Source organism: Aplidium turbinatum, chromosome 12 (assembly GCF_918807975.1).
Source record: "Aplidium turbinatum chromosome 12, kaAplTurb1.1, whole genome shotgun sequence".
Lineage (NCBI taxonomy): Eukaryota > Metazoa > Chordata > Ascidiacea > Aplousobranchia > Polyclinidae > Aplidium > Aplidium turbinatum.
Window position 1 is genome coordinate 21,570,209 of NC_137483.1, and position 13,955 is coordinate 21,584,163.

Consider the following 13,955-nt stretch of genomic DNA (forward strand, 5'->3'; position numbering starts at 1 on the left):
TGCTACAGTAACTTTTTACATGCTGTAGTGTTCTAGGCAAATTCAAAACTATTTATGAAATACAAAAGCTTATTTGAGTATGGCGCATGATTTCCAATTAAACAACAATTTGCATCCATAGAACTGAAGCCTAACAGCATGTCACAATTTCACAGCTACTGTACATAAACAAATTATTGTGTTATAATTTTTCACAAAATGGAGCAATACTTTTCGTGAAGTTTTAGTAAGTAACCACCTAAGTGCACTTTAAATGCTTCATTATCTGGTAACAACTGCGCAGTACATCTATAACTTACATGGGCCTACAGGTGCATGATAAATGGTGCTATGTAAATAATACAAACCATCTATAAAAACCACAGTTACGTAATTTCACAGCCTTGATAGTGAACACGAACAAAAGCATTGTTGAATGAACTTAAAATAGAATGAGGCCAAAACTCACGGTTTGCCCAAGTATCTGCTTATTTCTATCCGGACCAGGGCAATAACTTTTCATAGCGAGACATCATCCCCCTTCTACCCCGCTTTCGATACAAATACATATTATTTGTATTACAGATTCATAAGGTATATTTAGTTGAATGCATTTCTCAGGCGTCTGTTCAACACAATGATATTCACATACATATACAACCAAGCAACCACACGGCATTTAACATAATCCATTAAAATTGAACATAAACTATAAGCTACAAACGTTTTCGGCCATACACACGTTAGCCCTTATCAAGTAACAAAAAAATAACTGCTTATCATATCTACAATGAAAATGAATAACTGATCTAAAAACAGAATTGTTGAATATGTATGTGGTTGAAGAAAGTGACCTCTTTACCAAAATTGTGCAATGATATTCATTTAGAAATTTCAGCTTTTTCTCATCTGTTAGACAAATGTGGGATTGCTATTAAAATCAAAATTGTAAGAAAAAATTTTGCAATGTGTCCGCAATGATCTTAATTTTTTCTTGGAATTACTTGTAACACACAGCCTGAAACAATATTATGTGCTGTTCACAAATTGACTCAATTTGTCATTTTAAACAAGCCGATGTAGATGGTAGATGCGTTTCTATTTTTTTCATTTTATCATATTTCTATCAAAATAAACTGATTTGATCTTATTTACCGAGTGGTCATGGTCACATTCAGCTATTAGAGACATCGCAATCTCTCTTTCGATTTCACTAAGCTCTAAATTGTTACCAATCTAGACATATGACGCATAAATAGGTACCGTGTATAGGTAGGGCAGTACCCTTATCGCTTTTTATTTTTATTGGCACAAGGTGTGGCTCATCATCAGAAACTAAATTTATTACCGGGATCATGTGATAGAAAAAAATATTTTTTTATTTATTTGTTGGTCAGGAATAAGCATTTCGAAAGTGCTGAAAATAACACGCCGCCAAAGTAGACTGTGGTAAAAATAGAACAAATTATAAAACTCTTGAAAACTTAGCAACCACAGACTATTATTTGGTCAAACCAAGCACAAGACAATAACGTTGTGGCTGATGTGTGAATTGTTGGTAAAAAAATTCGTCAGAAATGTTTTTCTGCTAAAATATTCATCAGGTTCATATTGAAAAACATCATCAGGAAAGTGAAATTTGCTGACAGAAAATGAAATTAAATCATTTACTTGAAGTGATCGCTTTTTATGGCAAGAAATAAAGAGATGTATAACATTATTTTTAACTTTTTTTTTTTTTTCTTCAGTCTTATAGGAGATATATAAATTTTTAATTGCACAAATAAATTGCAGCATCACTCGCAAATAAATTGCCCGATTTAGCAATAAGTAACAAGAAATAGTTTTGCGCCGCCTAGGATTTCATTCATAATAACCGTCAGGTACAAAACTTTTCAAATAGAAATTTCAATTTTCTGTTTCAATTTGTTTCACTGACTACTATTTTCTATGAAATTTTAATCAGGGCAGAATTTTTTTTGTCAGTTGATGCTGTTAATATAAACCATGTAGTTAATGGCTTGAAATCCTATTTAAGTTGGCAAAGCGTGACATTGATTGTAAGTCATGAAATACGCTTTTTTACTCGTAAATAGAAACTTTGTTCAAAAAGTTAATAACTTCACTTGAGGACAAAACACTGCACTAAGCACAGTCCGGCATTGTTAGATCAAGTTTTGTTTTATTTGAAACATTTCTTGCTTTCTCACGATTTTAAAATCATCGATATACGTACATAGCAGGGAATTTTTGTTGTGTACTGGTAAAATAAGTTTCTACAAAAAGTGTTGAAAACAATTTTTAACCTTTGAAAATTAATGCCTAGAAATTAACGTATGCGTCATTACGATCCACATTGCAAAAGAAACAAACCGCGCTTTGAGATCCCAATACAATCGTCTTTCATGAACCAATGCAAAAGTTTGTTGCTTTAAATATTTTAGTGGGACTTTAGATCCTATAATTATGATAAAAGTTGGCATTGAAAGATTTAATTCAATGCTTATAGTTTATATATATGCAAGATTGCCGCATTATGCTTCAAAACAAGCTAAATTAAGACCCCATAGGCAAGAGGACAACAGGCCGACGATATCACTAACGTATATCATACTGCACAATTCCATAGGTGGTAAGTGCCAGCAACAAAAGCAAATTTATTCTATTCACGAAAGTTTCTAAGCATATTGTTTAAATAATTAAATTGGTTTATGTTGAAACAAAAAAGATAAGCACGCTACCTGAATTATAGCTGCAGATTCTAAACACATCACACACTTCCAAAAACAAAGTATTAAAAACATACAAGTTTAAACATTTGATTGTAAGTTACATTTATTATGACAAATCATCACTTTATTCAACCTAATAGGATAAATATTGATAGATTATTGTCAAAATACTGAAAATATAAAAATATAATGTGTGGTAAAACTGCAATTGCAAAGGCGATTTATTCTGTTTTTGTGTAATCATGGAAACGTCAGAACCGTTGCCAAAGACGTTAAAGCGGCTCATACCAATTATAAATTCAAGAAGTTCTTAAAATAATTTCTTCTCGGTTTATTACTGAACAATTTGTATATATGTTTATATGCATTTGAGCAAGTTTGTCGTTGTCACTCTAAGCCGGTTCAAAGCCTTTGTTAATAATAAGCAAAAATAATATGAACGTAAGCTATCACTTGATTTCAATCAATGCCTTGTTCAGTTCATGATTTAGTAAACGTGGCTTTTGTTACAATGAAAGCATTTGCACTTGATCTGTGAAAGGTGAAGGAAAAAGTTAATCCGTTTTATCGGCTACATCATCCTTTGCACTCACTTAGTACCTGTCACTTCTATTTCTAATCTATTTATCGTCACTTCCACTGCAGTAGCTTACAGTACTGACAACAAATTTAAAAGTGAAAAGCATGAAATTCTTGGTTTCGTTGAAGATTCTATTTCTGTCTAGTACCTTCCCATCAAAATTATCGGCTGGGTTAGTGCTTGTAGCGACAATGATTTCAAAGTTACCTTATCGCCATTTTTCTTTTTTTGTTTAAAAAGCTTGATGAAAATAATCACATAACAATCTATTCTAATTTTTCAAGATAACTCAAACTTTTCACCGAATTTTAAATCGATGTTTTTGATTCCTAATGCTTTCAACAATCAAAAGTATTGTCGATCAATGAAATTGTAGCCTACGTAAGTCTAATGAATTTTATGTTTATACTTCTGCCACAATCTCTACACAAAACAAAAACCAAAACATTTACATAATTAAACATAAAATGAAGAGTGTATGGAATCAACAATGGAATAAAACTAAAAGCATTGTTCATTGTCATGCTGTCAATAACAATAGATCATCAATCAAATCTTCTCACCTCTCCAGAAAACTTGAAGCACATACTAGACAGAATCCATCGCAAATAATACAAGTCTGAACTTTCTAATAACCTTCCAAAAAGCACAAAAACTAAAATACAGAAAAAAAAACTCACGCATCAAAAGTTTCGAAAACTAACTTAAAATTTTTTCACCACTGCTAGAAGTTAAAAATTGTTTGCTTATACATGACTTTATCTTCTGCATTCTAGGTATTGCGATTCTCATTTAAATTGATCTAGCTGTTCAATCAAACTTTTTTGAAACTTCTTATGTATTTTTTATAATTCATGCTTTTGCTATTTAAAGCATGAGCTATTCCGATAATATTGTCTACTGTAATCAAAACAAGGATGAATAGTCATTGGTTCAAACCTGATCATACCAACGTATTTTAAAATGTTTCAAATTTGATTAAACTTGAAAATAGTTTGCCACAAATAAATGGATGTCGCTATATATCAGTTAACTTCGATGACCTATGATTTAAGCTGTTGATTTCAATAACAGTGCAACGTACAGTCACATCTTAACTATGCTGTTTACATTTTTTCTGATACCACATAACATCAGAGAAGATGGTAATGACTTCTTCTTTTATTTTTTTCACAAATGCTGAATTTTAAATTTTTATTTTGAGAGAACGATTAAATATTTCGTCCCACAGATACATTGCTTTCTATAAAAAAGCAGCACAAGATATTTAAATCATTATTTTATGTGAACGAATATCGATCTGTTCTATATAGAAAGCAGAAAGCTTAATTTAATAAACAAGAATGTTCTGGGTGGTGGTAAAACAAAAGTAGCCTAATCTGAGAATCAAAGCAATGTTTAGAATATCACTGAAGTTCCGTGTCAAACTTAAATCTTTTTACAAGCGACCATTCTTTTCATGCTTAACGTTTAAATGGTGCATTTAAACACAACTTCTGTTCTTGTGAAAATTTGTGACTATTTTTTGATAACAATCAAAAAATCATTAATTTAACAAATTGTGTTCCACTACTTCGGGAGTAAATGTATCCAATATAATTATTTCCATTGCTTAATAACTATTCACTACTTTTTCGATATCAAACTCAACACACTTTTTTCCGACATATTAATAAATTTATCTTGTAACTGACGTTTGAAACATAATGATTCCACAATCTTTTCATGTTATGCCAAATTTATATTTTTGAGATTTTTTATCTCTTTTTCAAATGTTTTGTTTCTGTTTCGTATTTTGTGCATTCAAACCACAACAAAAACGCAATACAATATTAGACAGCCTCTGTAGGTGTCTTCCCTGCAAGTACAGTAACTTTGACCACAGCTAACAAGCACCAGAAGTGAAAATAATCTCTTCACCACGTCACACGCATATAAAATGCAATCTTCTTTGGTGTTCTGTTGCTTTGTATCATAGCCTATTTAATATCGTTTCAATAGATCGGCTTGCTTGTGTGTTTGTGGAGCAATGTGGGCTTCTTTCCAGGACTAACATTGAGAGCATCATGGATCGCAATCAACTGCCAGATTTTTGAAGAAGGTTTCTTTTTTGTCAGAACGTAATCCGTTCAAGACGCAGAAAAGCAAACTTATTCCCCAACACCGGGAGCAGACTTGTCAGCAGATGCAAATGATTTCGGAAAGTACGTTGGTAATCGTAAAGCAATAAGACATCAATCACAAAAGCAAAAACCCTACACCCTAAACTGGGCTGGTGCTGTAGCTTTGTGTCTCGCAGATAGCAAAATGCTGAAACTTTAATGTTGTGTTGGGTAATGGAACAACAGCAACGTCCCAAATTGCACAAAGGTCTAGCAGTTCTTGCTTTATGGCCTCAAAATTAGCTGCTTTTATACGACGACACTAATATTGTTAAATGTTTCTGCACTTCTCAAGATTAATAGATTATTGTAGTAGGCGAAGGGCAACATGGGATCATATAAATGCCTTGAATTAATAATCCAAAAAATTAAAAATATGGCTTTAAAATTTGTTTGAAGTTAATATTAATCTCTAAACCATAAACTGCTTTTCAAAAATTATGACGCTTTTACTGGTAAAAAATTCCAAAAAGCAAAACTAATGAAAATCTGTGTGTTTGATAAACGACGTACAACTAACCAATCTCTTTACAAAATATAAGACAGGATTTTGTATTTCGAAATAACAGCTTTTATTCTTTTTGCAACAACATTGAAGTTACCCAGTTGAACGGAACGCTCTTTGAAAATGAACTCCCGTGTGGTCGTTCTCAGGTTCACACCATACAAATCTGTTGTAGGTAATTATCTTGCAAAGGTCGTAAAGTTAAAACAAAACGTGAAACTTGCTTCAACATATGGAAGTAGTACAGTGAAGCTGTTTTCTGGCACTTTTGTATTGATTTAAAGAAAACATTACTTTCATGAAACGTTACACTCTACCAAAGAAATCACAGGAAATTTTTACTAAAATATTATTTTCTAAGTAAATTTTTATACGGAGGTTGCAGGCAATAGACTTGAGAGCTTTAGCCAATCGGTCAAGTATTGATTTAAGTTATTCGAATACTTTCAAGCGTTGTTTCACAAGTGGTAAGATTTTCAGCAATATCAAAGGTTTTACAAATTGTCAGAAAGCAAAATCATGAATGCTTTGTTTTTATTCTCGTTTAAATTTTTCAACGACAAGTAATTTTTTCTTGTTTAAGAAAAAAAAAATCGTAAAACAATAGTCTCAATATTCTTTATAACAATTTGAAAAAACTGGGTACAATGCTAAGAACGACGTGCAACAGAGCTCGTTCCTGACTAACTTACAGTTATTAATATTAATTTCCATGTCAAAGAACAAGTCATGTGATTGGCTTAACTTTAATTTAGACCGATTAAAACTGCAAAAAGAATAAAATATTAAAATTAATTATTTTCTTGACAAGAACTATACATAATCACTGGCAATCGATCTGCACTTGCAACGGTATTGCAACCACAAGGTTATGCCAATGCCACCTATGCAGCAATGAATAGTACCACATAATAAAATTTGAGGTTTCCTTTGTGACACTAAGCTAATTTATTAATCTTATTTACGCGTCATTTTTAAGATTTAGTTCTCCAAACAATAAACAAAACACCTCTCGAAAGCCGAAAGGGATATTCATGACGTACGTTTGTTACTTAGACATTTTCATCCATCTTCAACTTTGCCCGAAGTTATTATTAAATGGTAATCTTTCAACATTAGAACTACCTCCAATTACAAAACAAATGCTGTATATTCAGGTGTAAAAATTGTCAATGTGGTCAAATCTATTTGTTACGTTTTTTTTATTTTGTATTGATTGGGTTGTTTTCAAGATAATTTTATTACAGTTGTAAGTTAGCAACACAATCAAGTCATCTTTAGGAACAAAGTCAGTCAAAAATCAAGGCAGGCAGAGTTGCTAGATGGGGAATTTTGCCCTCAGTTTGATAAAACTTGGAGAAATGTGAAAGTCGCTGGGGACAAAACTTTGAAATTGAGAAATTTTGATTTGTTTTGTGATATTGCCTTCATTTCACAAACACTCCACTTATGTATACACTCTAAAAGGCTGGAATACAAGATTTGGGATCTGTCCGGCTCAATAAAGTCCCAGATACTAGCTTGCCAAGTGGGGCAATAATGAAACGAAACTGAAGAATCTTTGAGGTAAAACACAATTTTAGTTTACATTTGACTTTTGTGATATATCAAAAAGCTTTATATAAATTTCTTACTTGACATTAATCTCATTCTAAAGTTATTTCTGTGCTGCTGTGACAAATGTTACTTTGAGTTAACTCACTCGAAAATATTATTATGATTATTAATATTCATTTTATTTTGTATTATAAGTTCTATAGCGCGATTTTGGTGTGGCAGATTACATATGAAAAACAATGCAAGAAAAAATCCGTCCTTTAAGCGTTGAAGATATCGCTGGCAAAAATAACGACCAAATCGCACAAAATTTATTGAGATTGATCTTCTCAGAAAGAAGCTGATTATAACTTTATTGATTTACAGTTTACGTTCTTTATATGACGGTTCATTGCACATATACTCTTATTTTTTGTCTGCTATTGAATTCACCTGCAAACAACAGGTTCCTTTTTTTCTGTTAACGGCTTTGCAAGTTGTATCTCTGACAGTAATTGGGAAATGTTTTAGAGTGTTTTCATTAAATGTCTTCTCTGAAATAAGGTAAAATTAGCTTTATATCTTATTTTTATTTTATATGCATTTCGTTGTCTTCGCACTGTACAGTAATTACACTTCTAAAAATTCATACTAATTGTTTGTAAACACAAAGTAAAACATACCAAAGGAAAGCATTGATGCAAATCTTTTTGTGTCAACAAATGACTGTTGTTATTAAATTTGCACTCATTCTTCCCTACTCTGTACCTGCAACAAAGGCAACAAATTAATCATACCAACATGGACCTGATCTGGCTCACTGAAAGAACAGCATTGTTTGATTGAAATAACTTTGTAATTTTTGTAAAATATTATTTTCTATAGTTCTGATCATTTCACTTGCAGTAATGTTACATTCAAAATATAAATAAATGTATAAATTAATTTACAATTCAATGGGTCTGATAGTATGCCTTTGTTCTGAAATCTATATTGTTTAATGGTTGTAAATGCAGCTCTAAGTCAAAGCGTTCAAGTGTTTAAGCGATAGATGGGCAACTGAGTCTGTGTGCTTTATCATATTTGTTGACTGGGTGCTCGAGTGGTAAGAACGTGTGCCCAACGTTCAAAGGGACGTAGATTCGAAACCGCTCCAGAGTACGTGACTGTAACTGAAAAAAGAAACACTTAAAAAGGCAAGCCTAAATGCTTGATACCGAAACAAGATAATCACTTCAAAATATGGCACGGTGGCAACACTTTAAGAGTTTAGAAAAACGGCGGAGAAAAAAAGAGCAAGTAAAAGTTTTAAAATTTATATGAGTAAAAAATACAGACAAAAATAGATAATAATTGCTGTGTTAATCAGCCTTGGTGCGTTGTCAAAAGTGCTGATGGTCTGTGTATTGTATCCTACTGTGCTGTCGCAATGGGCGCAAGATAAAACACAATTATTATTATTATGACTTTCAAGCAATATTCAGAGTATCAGGTATGACATCCTAAAAAACTTTTGGAGAAAATTTGTTCACACAAATACACGCCTCCAAGTAGTGACATCACGAGCATTGCGTACTTGTAAATACGTGGGTAGGTTTCTCGGGAGAGATAATTAATTCTTTTAAATTCCATTAAAAAACTGTTACTGAATTCATACCTAAAGCTAAATTCAAACCGAAATTCAAGTGACTCCAATTGCATCGTTTCGTGAACTTTATCTGGTTTGAAAGAAAAAATACATAAAAATATTTTAAAACATGACGCATTCCTTTTGATAAAATCTGTTTTATGATATTCCTAATGAAAACTGTTTATGAATTTTAAATAAAATTCGGTTTGACATGATAAGATTTAATCAGGTTATAACAAGCGACTGTCAAATTCTTCCCACCACTCGGAACTAAAACTAGACCAATTCTACAGAAAAAACTTAAGAACTGACAGCCTTGTTTAGTAGGCAAATGATAGCACCCCATGGTTCCGATTATCGAAACACATCGTAAAGCGCTACTTCGTTGTGGTGAAAAGAATTCTTTGATCATATGTGACAGCAAGGCAGATAGCTGCTCTTATAGCCCACATTTCCAAAAAAAATCCAGTATATTTTAATACAAAGTATTTAAATAGAATAGAGTGTATCTTGTTTGTATAGAGCTAACCAGCTTTAACGATTCAGCATTTACGCACTCAACAGGAAAACAGCTCACTTTCCGGGTCTAAAGTCTTAACATGTTTTTACTAATTGATACTATTTTTATATATGAATGGCAAAAAAATGTAGCTATCATCGCATTAAAAACAGTTGCTGCACTCCTCAGCATTAATGAAAACCCAGTAGCGCCCTACGTTGCATCTATGCAACATAGCATTTTGGGAAGTATATAATTTTGAGAGAGTGGAATGAATATTCGGAAAGAAGGTGAAATAAAAAAAACTTCCAATGACCCTATACAGCCCAATGTTGCAAGTTTGCAACAAATTGCACTGCTAATATTCTGTGTTGGTTGTAGGCTACTACACCTTGTTGGTTGTACTACACCTTATAAAAAATAATTTGAAACTTTTTTCAGGTGTCATGAGGTTAAAACTTTGACGTGTTACTTCTGAGGTGTTGACGGGTCACATGCGGTCCATAGACTACGGGTTGGACGCCACTGTTCTAAGATCACATCTGTTTTGCTGTAAAGTGAGATCACACTTGTTTCTGGTCTTTTTAATTTCTTTCATCGTTTGGTGGAAATTCTACAATTTACTATTTTTATTTTCTTTCGGTTTACTCTTGATTATTGTTGTTGTATTGACCTGGGGTTTTACTTTTCCATCAGATTGTGCTGTCATTGTTAGGCCTACAGGAACTAACTTTGCTGCGATGTGTTGATCACTGTTGTTTGCCTGTGCTACAGTACAACCGATGTTTGGATTTCTTTCTTTAATATGAAATGAAAAGTGGCATTGCACATTTGTCTTAACACTTTCAAGCTTAGGGTGTCAAGATTTGACTAGTTTTAATTTTCAAATCTTTTTTCTGCGTTTCAGAAACAAGATTATAAAGAAGTGAGTCATTTGTGAGTTTTTAGTACCTGTTAACTCGACTAACCGATTGTCGCCGCCATTTACTGAGTCTGAATGTTACTTCCCATTCTTTGTTTCATCGCATTTTCATTGTTTTATCGCAATATCTTGATCAAGCAAATATCGCCTAGCCACCTTAGATTACGTCCGAGCTTCAGATCTGGCTCAGTGTTGGAACAGCTTAATGTCAAACTATATTTGGCCTATTCTGTTCGTTTAGTGGACTATGTTTCTGTACTGCACTCTGATACTCTATACTTGCGTACCTTATAACACTGTAACAAATTTGCTCTTTGAAATAAAATTATATTAAATACAAAGATCACAGGTAAATATAAATAATGTTGAAGAAGCAAAAAAACACATAGAGAACGAACAATTTAAGACGAGTTGTGGCAATTGCGAAATTATAAACATTCAATTGGCGAAGAATCGGTATCAGAAGGACTTGCGGAGTTTTGGATTCTAACGAAAGTACCAAAACTCCAAATAAGCGTAGAAACACAGAATTGGTAAAAACTGAACGCTATCACCAAATGTTATTAGAGTGAGTCAATCATGGAAATGTGTTTGAAATAAACAACATCCTTCGACCCAGCACAGACCTGGGATTATGATTAAACTAAAACTTGATACCACGAGATAACTGAGAAATGATTGATTGCTTTAAAAATTGAATTTTTGGTAGCTATCCTTTGCACAAACACGTCTCCTTGGGAAAATTTTGCATAGAAAATAGACACAATCTTACATAAGCATTATGCTCTAGCACCACAGTAAGCAGCATTCCATCGAGTAAAAATCAGATGAAGACTTCAGGAGCAAACATGAGGATTGATACAAAATAATCCAAACGTCATTTGAAAAGCTGGACAACGTTGTTATGCTTCCCGCCGCAGTCAGTACAATGGATTGCAAGCAGTGGTACTCGGGTTGCATTTGAAACAATGGCACGCTCTAGGAACATCTAACATCTTCACATTGTTCACTCCTTGTCGACATCTAAGTGTTATTCGAACTTTTTGGGGTTTTCCAAGGGGTTGGCATACAGGATGACTCTTCTTAAAGTAGGGAGGCTCGTAATGAGGAATCTGAAAAATAAAAAGATTGTTAAGTCACACGAAATGAATAAAGCTGATGTCATAGCTATTGGCTATATTCGATTCTGTATCAAAATAAATTTTTATCTTAGTTTTTTTTTTTTTTTTTTACGTTAAAACAAGTTTAATATATATACAATTATTTTGGAAGTAGGTCTATATATTGATCAGTTGCGTTTCTTACCTCCCAAGATTCGCAAAGCCCAGCGCACGATGGTAAGAGACGTGTTGTTGAGCTGCAGCCTGGTTTTGTAATTGTGATTCTCTTCAGCTTCTTTCTACAGCTCCCACATGGGATATTAAAGTCAACAGATTCAGGAGATCGAATGATTTGAATTTCAACATTGTCATCCACCGAACGGGATTCTCGTAGTAAAAGTCTATCCATGATATTTTCCGAGGATTTGTCGTTTGCATATTGCGTTGTTTCTTTTACATTTTCACTTACAGCAAATATACTTTCTTTTGTAAGTTTAGTTAGGCCTCTGATAAACTTTGATGATTCTCTCTTCATTGAATTGTCAAGAACAGCCGAAAGGACATAAGAAGGAATTGATAAGCATACAATCAGTTGTATTAGAAATACAACCAAACAACTTTTTCGGATAAAACAGCAGTTTTTGTTGCTGTTGATGTCCATATTGACGCAAAATATATTTGATTCCTTGATAGATTTATCTGCACAAGTGGTGCTAACGTTTTTTCAAATGCTTTTCTGATGTTTGAAGCAACTATGACTTTCAACTACAAGCGCGCACTTTTATACCCTCCACACTTTATTTTCATGAAAAAAAGGAGATTTTTAAATTGCAAATCTCAATGGCACGCAAAGCCACGTTTGACGTAAAGATGAAAAAGAAAAAAGGAACATAGCTGAATTTGTTTACACTTTACATAAGATGCGACAGTTTTTGTCTTTCTTCTTTTTTTCGCACTACGACTTTACAAAGTGTCACAAGGCCAAAATTGAAATTAAAAATTACACATTGAATAAGCCACTTGAAAGAAAAGTGTAATTATTTTTATTTATAGGACAAATGTTTCCAAGTAATTTCTTCTAAATGTTTCATAATCTTCGAATTTCAAAAGTACTTAAATCATAATTTAATGCGTAGGTGTCGTTACAAAGAGTTTGAAGATTCACAAGAATTGGAGATATCTTGCGCTAAAATCAGTAGGTTTTGTTGTGTCAAAGCTAGTCTTTCGTAGTTTGTAAAATATCAAAATCTTTTCTCTGTTTTAAAACTATCAACAGGGTTTCGAAAAATATGGCAAGTAGCTGTTTCATTTACCTGACACCAAAACTGCATTTTCTAACACGAATGTTGAAAATATTATTTTATCTAATCGCTCAATTTTTTTCCATTTTTAAACTACCTGACTTTTGATTTTGGCTCCCCACAACCAGCGTGTAATCTATACCTATCTCATATAGTGTAGTTAAAAAAATCAAAATGTCCCTTATATCACCATATAGAGATGCCGGCTACATAGCCAAGTAGAAAGAGCCGTGGTACAACTCTTGAAATGGCTCCTTTCGAGACAGTCCAGTATCCAATAGTGCATTTAGCTATGTCTTTAGCAGAACATGGCATACCTAAAAATGGATACGAAGATTAGCTTTATCTTTGGCAATTCAGTTTTTCCCATCACTACATCTATAGCTTTGACCACCGGTAGTGGGCTACAAGAAGACTGAACACGACAAAAAGTATAGGAGTCGTAGCTTCACTAGTGAGTATTTGAAGTCGAGCTAACGTCAGAGTAAACACCAACGTTTATACTTGGTTGGTTTTGAAACTTTATTCTCGGACTGACAAAGATTTGATTGGTTATTCCTGGTAGTTTTGCATACTTGTAGAGGCTCTTGACGCAGGGCCGGTTACCGAGATTGGCAGAGTGAATTTTTCCGATTGTTGAAATGTTGTTGCGGGGGAATTATTCCATTCACTAGGTGCCGCTGAAAGGAGAGCAGTCCTGAAAGTTTGCGTTGCTCAAGCGCACACCCCGAGAGCGGAACCAACGCCTCTTGATCTTGAGTCTGTTGCTTAACCACTGAGCTAACAAAGTGAACTAATGAATGGTTCTGAAAACATTTTTTTATGTATTTTTCATTTTTCAATGTTTTAAAAATTAACTTAGTAGCAAAATTAATTGTTATTTGGTGCGCACATTTTAATCAACATAACATGTCTTTTACGTTTGGTTAAGAATCGCATTTTTAGTTGTTAAAAATCAAAGGCAACTATTGAAACATAGGCTATTATGTGTTATAAGTTACATTTTTTT

The 13,955-nt window shown here is 33.1% G+C and overlaps 1 protein-coding gene across 1 annotated transcript; it reads right to left on the reverse strand.

Moving 5' to 3' along the window:
• Positions 1-10,899: 10,899 nt before the first annotated feature.
• LOC145780684 (uncharacterized) lies at positions 10,900-12,306 on the reverse strand. Its single transcript, XM_082592305.1, has 2 exons — positions 11,851-12,306; positions 10,900-11,657 (listed from the first exon to the last, which is right to left on the reverse strand). The coding sequence occupies exons 1-2, from the start codon at positions 12,304-12,306 to the stop codon at positions 11,466-11,468; spliced, it is 648 nt and encodes a 215-aa protein (XP_082448431.1). The 3' UTR covers positions 10,900-11,465.
• Positions 12,307-13,955: the final 1,649 nt, after the last annotated feature.